Below are 10,903 nucleotides of genomic sequence, written 5' to 3'. Positions count from 1 at the left end.
ATTGACCGAAAACAACATGTGTTATGCCGAACCTGAAACCGCTTCACAACGAGAATTGCGGCTCACAGCTGACCGCGAACGGCATGTACTATCCTGTGAGACCGAAACCTTCACTGAGGGTATATATAACGTCTCACAGCTGATCGCAAATGGCATATTGTACTCTCCCGTGAGACCAAAACCCTCACTGAGAGGGAATTACGTCTCACAGCTGATCACGATCGTCATATTTTATCTCGAGAATTCTGAAACTTTTACTCAATATGAAGACCGTTTGACAAATAATAGGGTGCACCATAATATTATTCGATCTCTCGAAGATGAACATGAGCATAAGCAATGACTAGAGTAGGGACGCGAATATTACCATTATTTGAGACAAGAACGATTAATAAGTTTGTTTAATGAAAGATTAAGAATTGAAACTATTGGTCTCTTTAAACGGACGAATAGCGAGAGGCCCGTCTTATTGCAAACAGATTTCGACATAGTCTTAATGACTTAGAGGTAAACATAGAAGATCAATCTACAAATTCGGTGGTGTGGTCCGACAAAATAATATAAAAGTGGGTTTGCTTATAACCTCACAATTGATTACAGATCATCTTCTGTATAGGCGATATTAACGTAGTATGTTCTTTTTGTAATGCTTTAAAGTGGAGTAAGGAGTCGGCTTTCGTTTGAAGATACGCCGGAACCTTTGAAATCACTACTTTTAAGTTTTAGAGGAACATGTGCAATCTAAACAGTTCTTAGACAATATTAGCTCTTATAGTATTGCGTTTTAAATGATCCTTTGGTGCTCAACAATTATTAGATGCTCCTTTCATTCTTACTTTTAAGATACAAGGTCAAGTTTATCATTTGATAGGATCCCTTTTGCCTGAAGGCCAACCTAAGTTTCTTTAAATATATTTTGTATTCGACTACGACGAATAATCGAATACAAGAAATCAATATTTCTCGAATTTAAAACTGAACTCATTTCACAATTTTAGAACATGTTAATTCATCAGGTTAATCCGTATATATGCGTTTTAAATCGACATTAGAAGCTTTTCCTCAAGATGGTGATATTAATATAAAATTGGTATAAATGCCGATAGACGGAAGTCTATCAGCACTCAGGAATTCCCTGAGCGTGTTATAACGCCCAGGCCGCAGTATTACAATTTTTCCTACAGTAGGGCGACGAATGTATTTTCGCATAGCAACGGAGGGGAACTCGTGGGGGGTAAAGTGACGCGGGCCACGTACCACAAACATGTTTAGTTTGTGGTACCGAGCGCGAAAGAAAGTCATCGTGTTTTTAGTAAAGTTACTATGTAAACTAACGTAATTTATTACTTAGGTACATATTCTATAATGGTGCGCTCAAACTGTTAATCTACATTTAATTTAGATTATTATTTTAATTACTAAGAAATGTAGAATTTAAATCACATTCATTCATGTTTTCCTCAGATATTCGATGTCTATGATTTTCGATGATTTTAAGATTTTCTTATCAGAGTATTCAATTTTAATGTAGTTAAATTTTATAAGAGACAATTAAGAACATTCAAAAATAAAGTGTCACGTATTTTTTTTAAACGACGAATGACGAAAAACGACCGAATCGCGGACGAAGTCGCGGGCAACAGCTAGTCAGAAATAAAAAAGCTTCAATGTATCTCAGTTACTGTATGAATAACATATTCGTCCGATAGACGTATGAATAGTCACTTTGAAATAAAATAAATTTATTGGAAAGGCCAATGCTGTATCAAACTTACTTTTTTGCTTGGAGAATTTATTTTGCACGAGAGCCCTTTGAAATAAGTTTTTAACAATTTTGTTAGTAGGTATTTTCTTGATTGAATTTATGCGAGTTTTGTATATTAATGAATTATAACTTATAACATAATTGAATGCTATTTATCTCTATATTTAAAGTGAAACTTTTATTACATCGTCCCAAACTTTTTAGTCTGTGTAGCGCATGTCGCTTGTCTCGCGGCTGCCGAGACAAATTTGCATATATAATTTGCATATCCATACACAAAATCAGGTTAATCTGCTCTCTAAACCAGTTATGCTCAATACATACGTAATTTATTGAAAATGAAAAAGCTTATGTGATTTTCTATTATGCTTAACCACCTCTATTGGCTATATAAGCCATATGTATAATATTATAGGTAGGTAATATGCCACCATGCTACGCGTGACAAAGTTGCGGGCACACCTACACTTAATTGACAATTGGTAAAATAAATTTGATTAGATATTTAAAATAGTAATAAGTATTAGTAATTAGTAATACTTATTACTATAATAATAATTGTAATAAGTATGAATATAGATACATTCAAACTCAAACACTTATTTATTCAATAAGTATTTTCCCATAAGCACGTTCGAATCGTCATAGCATAGTTTAACAATTTACCACCGGTTTCGAAAGCAGTTTCTACAGATATGATCTGGCAAAAAGCTTATTATACAAGGATACCCTTTTCGCGAAAGCTGTTTGACCGATTTTCAATAACTCCAATGAACACTGATTCGAAATCACAATCAATCTCTTTTATAAACGGACAAATCCCAACAAAATCACGATCATCAATATTAAAATTTCAGACAGAGGTTAGCAAATATGGTAATAATATATATTCATGAAATTGTAATTACCGCTGGCTAGGCATCACCTGTCACTGTCAAATGACGAAGCTTGCGGGTGATTAGTGTGACAAATTGTGAGCTGTCAGACACACTCATTTAGATAATATCGATATTTGGTGTGTGGAGAGGAAAATATTTTTTTGTCGGGTTCAATAGTAAATAGATTTATATATTACTATAGCTCCGCGGTTTCACCCGCATTGCTCCGCTCCTGTTAGTCTTAGCGTGCTGATATATATATTGATTATATATAGCCTTCCTCAATAAATGGGCTGTCTAACACCGAAAGAATTTTTCAAATCGGACCAGTAGTTCCTGAGATTAGCGCGTTCAAACAAACAAACAAACGAACTCTTTAGCTTTATAATATTAGTATAGATACTTACCTACCTAAAAAGATAGTGAAGAAAACTGGAGCATTTCAACACAGGCTAATACTTTTTGAGCAAAATCTTGATTTTTTTTGAAGTGAAACTTCTATAGGCCGTCACGTCATGTTACTCGACGATTTTGGTATCTTTGAATCTTGCCAAACAAGTTTCAGTTCTGACACGTGTGTTTGGCACACATGCTCTTTTTATTTTGTGTAGAAACAGAAAAACACTAACAATGACTACTAGAGCTGTCCTGACCAATCCTAAACACTAAAAAACTAAAATATATCAAAGTAACTATTTACATCCATACAATGGACGAAAGTTTAAACAATAATAAAACTGTAAAATTGAAAAAAAAATTGAAAAAAAAATGTAAAATATGTTTGGGATAAAATAAAACGGTACCTACCGTTTATTTTATTTCATTGCTTTGCAATAACGTTGCGCAGACTGTTTTGATATGGGTATTTTCATTTTAATTCCAAAAGATATAAAATAATATTCATATGAAATATGTTTTTAAAAACATTGAACAGGTAATAAATTATTTTTCTTTTATTGAATGAAAGCGAAACCATTCATTAAATTTTATTTAATGAATGGTTTCGCTTTTTATTGCATTTTATGTTATTTGCAATATAAATGTTTACATAATAAATCGTTTTGCCGCTTGTATAATATTGTACAGACTGTACATTTATCAGTAAAAAAAATTGGCTTTACAATAAATATTTTGCTTTATACTTCGGTCTGATCTATTCTACACCTATCACTGTGTAAAGCGCGTCACACACGGTGAATATACTATAATATTATTTTTATCTTAAGATACTGTTATATTTTATTGTATTACAGTATCTTAACGCAACCGGTATCAGCGTTCGGACCATCATTTTTCTTTTTGTCATTGCGTACTAAGACCCCTGTAGAACCGCCATCCTGTTAAATATTATAGTATCTTCACCGTGTGTGACGCGCTTAAAAGTAGCTTGAAAATTATACAGTACACATTTCCTATGTAGCCGAAACGTTAAGCTAAAACGTCACGCATGACAGAATCAAACACGCAGTCAATTACCAGCGTGACAATTTCATTATGACTGTAAACTGAAGCGTTGAAAGCCTTATTGAAATCGTAGTGGATACTGTCACTCTGTTGCATAATATTGATATAAGAGATAAACCGGATGATTTCTAGTATTTACTCATGTAATTACATTTTATGTTTTGCCAATTTTGTTAAGTAATAAGTATTGTTGTGTTTGAATTGCTTGAGTTTACCTTCAGATAAAGTAAGACTTTTTACGGATTTTTAACACGATTTATTCAACATAGTAAAAGATGTAGAGTCTGCCTAACCACGGTTAAGTCATCGAAGCTATAAATCATATTTTATATCTAAAATGATTTGAATTTTATAGCATAGTAAAGCTATTAGTGTTTTATTTACATAAATATCATAAAGAGGAAAGATTTTTTTTGGCTGTTTGTATTGCACAAGCTCCAAAACTACTGGACCGATTTTAATGATTTTTTCACTAATAGAAAGCTACAGAATTAGGAAGTAACATTTATATGCTATATTTGACTTCGTTTTTATCCTCTTTTCAGACGGTCTGCCCGGGTAGAGCCGGGACGAGCGGCTAGTTGAACATAAAAATTCGATATTTTTGTAAGAAAGGTTAGTTTGTAAGAAAAGTTAGTTGTCCACAGTTGAATTTATTAAGAAGGTGGTACAACAGTACCAAATTAATAATATCTTATATATAAAATTCTCCTGTCACAATGTTAGTCTGCATACTCCTCCGAAACGGGTGGACCGATTCTCATGAAATTTTCTGTGCATATCGGGTAAGTCTGAGAATCGGCCAACATCTATTTTTCATATGTACCACGGGCGAAGCCGGGGCGGACCGCTAGTATTCATGTAAAATTACACATAAGCTAACGTTACTATTAATAGCAGAGACGACCGGACTTATGTGAATCCTACATACACTCCCATAACTGTGTGTATTACATAGTTATTGTTATATGACACTCGACCGTAGCGTAGCGAGTCATTAAATTGAAATTGTAGCCACAAACACAGTAGCTCATTGTTGTACAAGCATATTACGGTTATACTATCCAAATTTGTGTTTATATATATAGCAAAAGTATCTATTTAAATGTGTGTAGGTTAATATGTGTTTCGTTTCTAGAAGTAATTTTATTTGTGAATTATAAACTCTCTATATCCAAAAATTGTTTATAGCTAATAATCTATTTACTCTATATTATATATGTGGGGATGGTGTAAATAAAAACGCCAAATTAGCCCAATCAGTTTATTTCCCAGACACCGAACAAAAATACATTTTTAACAATCCTCCATTTCTTTTCGTACCGAGACACAAAGTCAAGTCATAGATAAACATCAATCTACAGACAACATATCCACAGAGTAAATAATAGAAAAACACAGACTAAAAATAAAGCTTATTATGAAATACATCTTAATATTTTATCCTATTCCCACACGGTCATCCTGCAGAATCATCTGTCCCAGATGAGTCAACAGTCGCTACCCATGGCTTCATCATATCAGCTGAGCTTGAGGTTCTCAGAGGTCCTTCACCCTGACCTATCTTCCTTAAATTATATCGTTCATTTCTCTTCTTCTCAATAACTTCATACGGGCCGAGGTATTTTGGATAAAGTTTATAACCTTGTACAAATTGTGTCCTTTTAATTGCTACTAAATCACCTACTTCGTAATTATTCGACTTCTTCCTCTTTTTATTATAATTTTTAATATTTTCATCTTGTATATTCTGAATATTTGCTTTCGCCATCCTTCTTAATTCTTCACGGTCGTTGTAAAAATGTTGCTGAAACTCTTCCTGTATTTTATTGTAAATATCATCATCTTTATCATTCATTTTAATTCCTGTTAACAGTTGGAAAGGTGACATCTTTATACTTCTCTGATATGTGTTATTCAAACATCTTTGCAATTTACTAATATGTTTATACCATTTCGTAGGGTCGTCTGATGATAATTTGCTTAAAACTTCAATAATAATTCTATGTATTCTCTCAACTTGACCATTTCCTCTCGGTTGACCAGTTGTGATCGTATGATGCATAATTCCTTCTTCTTCGCAGTATTCTTTAAACATGTTGGATGTAAATGAAGTGTTGCGGTCGCTTATGATTCGTTGCGGCGAGCCAAACGTCTGTTTTTGAATGTTTAATTTATCTATTACTTCATTGGTGGATAGCGTCTTTGTCGGATAAATCCATGTAAACTTTGTGAATCCATCTACAACGGTAAGAATGTATTTATAATTTTTATTGGTGGATGTCAACGGTCCTAGATGATCAATATGGTAAGTAGACAATGGTAAATCACCTTTATCTATTACATGTAGAAATCCCTCCTTCTTTCCTCTTTTATTTGCATTAAGTATACATTCCACGCAATTATCAATGTTTGTTTTAATCTTTTCCTTTAAATTCTCTATATAATAATTTCTATTTATTAATTCCTCAGTTTTAACACAACCAAAATGTCCATTTTCATGATGTTTTCTTATAATTTCATTTTGCATTTTCTTAGGTACAACCATTAATTTATTTCCATCCTTAATCTTCCATAACATTCCATTCTCTAAAACATAGTCATCATAAGATTCCTTTTCTAATACTTTCTTTATTAGTTTTATTTGCAGATCATCGTCTTGAGCTCTTCGCAAACGTGCTGCGGTATCGGTAAGTACAATTATATTCTTTATAGGCTGTCGGCTGAGAGCATCTGCATGTTTCATCCTTGCTGCAGGCCGATGTTCAATCGTGTAGTCATATTCTTCAAGTAAGAGTGCCCAGCGAGCTACTCTAGGAGGTAAGTCCTTTTTCTGCAATGTCATAGTCAAGGCGGAGCAGTCTGTAACAATTTTAAATTTAATACCTAGTAAGTATACTCTGAACTTTTTAACAGCTTCAACAATAGCTAATATTTCTAAATAATAACTGTGATACTTTTTTTCAGTAGCGGATGTCTTCTTGCTCATGTAGTAAACGGGATGCATCTTATTATCTGTTAAACTCCTTTGCAATAATACAGCACCATATCCTTCAGCACTTGCATCTGTGTGTAGTTCTGTTTCTAAATTCGGATCATAAATCTTCAAGACTGGAGATTGACATAAAATAAACTTTAATTTCTGAAATGCTTTTTCACAGTCTAAGTTAAAATTAAAAACAGTACCTTTCTTTAGTAGATCAGTCAGAGGTTTTGCTATTAATGAATAATCCTTTATAAATTTTCTAAAATAACCTGTTAGTCCGAGGAAACTTTGAAGTGACTTTATATTGTGAGGAGTCTGAAAATGTTCTACAGCGGCAATTTTCTCCACTGAAGGTTTAATTTCACCTTCTGAAACAATATAACCCAAGTAATTAATACTTTTTTGCATAAAATAACATTTATCCCAGTTAAATAATAAACCATACTCTTCAGCTCTGTCAAATACTTTTTGTAAATTAACAAATCCTTCCTCTGCAGATTGAAATGGTAAAATGAGATCGTCAAGATATGATAGAACAATACCATCCATAATAAGATCCTGAAAAATGTCATTAATAAATCTCTGAAAAACAGAAGGAGCAGTGCATAAGCCAAAAGGCATCTTAATAAATTCATATTGACCTCGTGGTGTTACAAATGATGTATACTTCTGACTATTAATATGAACATTTACATGTAAAAATCCATTTTTTAAATCAAGCGAGGTAAACATTTTAGCATAAGTTAATCTGTCTAATTGATCTTCAATGAGTGGTAGTGGATATCTTTCTTTAATAATTTTCTTATTCAATTTCCTGTAATCAACGCACAATCTATAGTTTCCATTCTTCTTTTTTGCAAGCACAATTGGACTAGCATAATCAGACTCACTTGTTTTTATTATTCCTTCATCAAGCCATTCTTTAATCTGTTTGTCAACAATGTTAAGCTCCAAAGGTGACAATCGTCGTGGATTCTGATAAACTGGTACATCATCGGTTAATAATATTTTAAGTTTTACATTTGATTCTTTAGTACATCTTTTGGGGTTATATTCTTTTATAATATTCTGTATTTTATAAAATAAATAATAAAAATAAAAATCATTTATTGATCAATTTGTGGGTTAGGTACAAACATGTAACATTTGGACCCCAAACTAGGACAGCCTGTATTTTGGGGTCCACCTTCCTTAATGACACAATAATAACAGAACTATAGCATAATATTAACTTAAATAATGATTTAGGTAATTTAGCTATTTTTATACAAAATTATACAAAATAAAATTTAAATTATACATTTTTTTACTCAAGTTTAGTAGATATACTCATATGTTGTGCGTGCGTGTTTGAATGAGTGCGCGTGTTTGTATGCATGTGTGAGCGTGTCTGTATGTATGAGTGTGTGTGTGTGTGTGTGTGAATGTATGTGTGTATGAGTGTGTTAGCGCGTGAGTGGATGTAGTGGCCATAGATAGAGGTTTGCTAAATTTTTATTTGAACTATGTATTGTTCAGTATCTGAATAATTCTGGGTCAGCAACCACTCTGTAACCTTCTTTTTACATTTTACTAAGGTAAGACTGTGTATAGAAAGGCTTTTATTGACCTTTTTATATAAAAATATACTCATGTATGAAGATTGGCGACGAAGGAAACCAGTACGCGGAATAAGGTTAGAGCATACCAGGTCATTTCTTCTCTTACCAGAAGAGACAGCACAAAGAGGTGTTATTTTATGTTGTCTAAGTGTTATTTGCAATATATATGTCTGCCTTACATTCAGAATTTTAGCTTCCCTATACAGCTGGTCAGTTGGATATCTAAAAGGTTTATGAAGAATGACCTTGAGAATGCCTCTTTGTGCTCTCTCTAGAATTATTAACGACGTTTTGAAAGTGCCACCCCATACCGAAATGCAATATTGGATAATTGAGTGGCAAAGAGCTTTGTAAACCATAAATATGATATTGTGTTCCAGTAATACCCTAAGTCTTTTAAAAATCCACGACAGTTTCCGAACTCTAGTGGTTATAAGTTCAATATGTTGCTTCCATTTACAAAGGTTATCGATTATAACTCCTAGGTATTTAATGTGTGGAACCATTTTTATAGCAGAACAATTGCATAATATATTCGAATTGAATGTATCACAGTTGTGAACTTTTAATATAAAATCATTAGGTGGTTGAGAAGAATTAGTGGGACTAAACGCAATAAAATTAGTTTGTTGCAGTGATAGTTCCAGCCTTAAAATTGATTTCTACTTCTTTCAGTACAGGATTTCCTAATATAATGTTGACAGGGATAGCGCCATCATCAACAACATAAAATAAAGTTTCAAAATAACAATCATCAATTTCAATTTTTGCTGTAAAAGATCCTTTTGTATAAATTTCCTTTTCAGCTATTCCAGTTAAAGTCTCTGTGGTTCCTGAACTATAAGATAACAATTTTTCACTTTGAATCTTTCTAAAATAAGACATAATTATCAAATTAGCATCGCTTCCGGTATCAATCAGGGCTTCTACATCAATATTGTTTATTTTCAGCATCTTAAAAGGTCTCACATCAATATTATTCTTAGTTGACATAATTTCCAAACTCTTCTTTATACTTTTAGAACATTCAGTTGATTTATGGCCAAACAAGTTGCATTTAAAACATTTAATGCCTTTAGTACAATTAGGCGACTCATGATCTAAATCTCCACAATTGAAACATCTCTTTACTCTTAATGTTTTTTGAATTTTCATGCCAATGGACTTTGATACTGAATTACTTTGAATCTTATTAGGTGAATAATATGATTTTTTCTTAATTTCTGAATAAATGTCTAACTTCTTTCTGAATTCTTTAATGTTACAAGCGCCATATAAAATATTTTTGTTGGACTCACTATCTTTAATACCGTCGATGACATATTCCATCAGGGCTTCATCTTCAACATTCCCAAGTACTGCAAGTTCCTTCATATGTAAAAAATATTGCTGATGAGTCTCATTCATCTTCATCCGGCGTGTTGAAAGTCTCTTGTGAACAGTTGCACTGTTCAACTTCTTACCAAATTCCTCGCGGAGCTCAGACTTAAGTGTATCCCACGTGGTGGTCCCACTTAGTGAACGTAAAAATAGCTTGGCGGTCCCCGTGAGGAGCCGCTTCGAAAATATGAGTTTTTCTAATTCGCCCCATTGCATTAGAGAGGAAACGTCTTCAAATTCTTTTATGAAAGTTTCGACGCCATAAGCATCATCACCCGAAAATGGCGTCATTGATTTTTCTAAATCAGTAAAGCTAATACGCGGCGATGGTTCACCATAATCATCATCATCCTTTAATAGTCGTTTCGGCGGCATGTTGAATAATGTAAATAATAAGTTTTATATAGTCTTCAAGTCGTAATCGTATAATCATAAGCTTCTTTAAATCTTAGTCTTCTTAGTTCATAATTCGTAAAGTCTTAATCTGGTTTAATCACCGCAATCATAATCTTCCGCTGTTTTTCTTTATTCCACCATCCCGGACGAGCCCCCAAATTATGTGGGGATGGTGTAAATAAAAACGCCAAATTAGCCCAATCAGTTTATTTCCCAGACACCGAACAAAAATACATTTTTAACAATCCTCCATTTCTTTTCGTACCGAGACACAAAGTCAAGTCATAGATAAACATCAATCTACAGACAACATATCCACAGAGTAAATAATAGAAAAACACAGACTAAAAATAAAGCTTATTATGAAATACATCTTAATATTTTATCCTATTCCCACATATATATTTATCTATGTTACACAACTGCACCTACT

General features: G+C 33.0%; 1 protein-coding gene across 1 annotated transcript; it reads right to left on the bottom strand.

Moving 5' to 3' along the window:
- Positions 1-9,315: 9,315 nt before the first annotated feature.
- On the bottom strand, positions 9,316-10,878 carry LOC149479099 (uncharacterized). Its single transcript, XM_089709099.1, has one exon. It carries the CDS (start codon positions 10,447-10,449, stop codon positions 9,316-9,318), a length of 1,134 nt encoding a protein of 377 aa, XP_089565225.1. The 5' UTR covers positions 10,450-10,878.
- Positions 10,879-10,903: the final 25 nt, after the last annotated feature.

Source organism: Colias philodice, chromosome 21, assembly GCF_061535455.1.
Source record: "Colias philodice isolate Cphi_HAF_F1 chromosome 21, ilColPhil1 Martin Lab GWU primary, whole genome shotgun sequence".
Lineage (NCBI taxonomy): Eukaryota > Metazoa > Arthropoda > Insecta > Lepidoptera > Pieridae > Colias > Colias philodice.
Note: the sequence above shows the minus strand (reverse complement) of the source record. Positions and strands in the feature narration are given on the sequence as shown.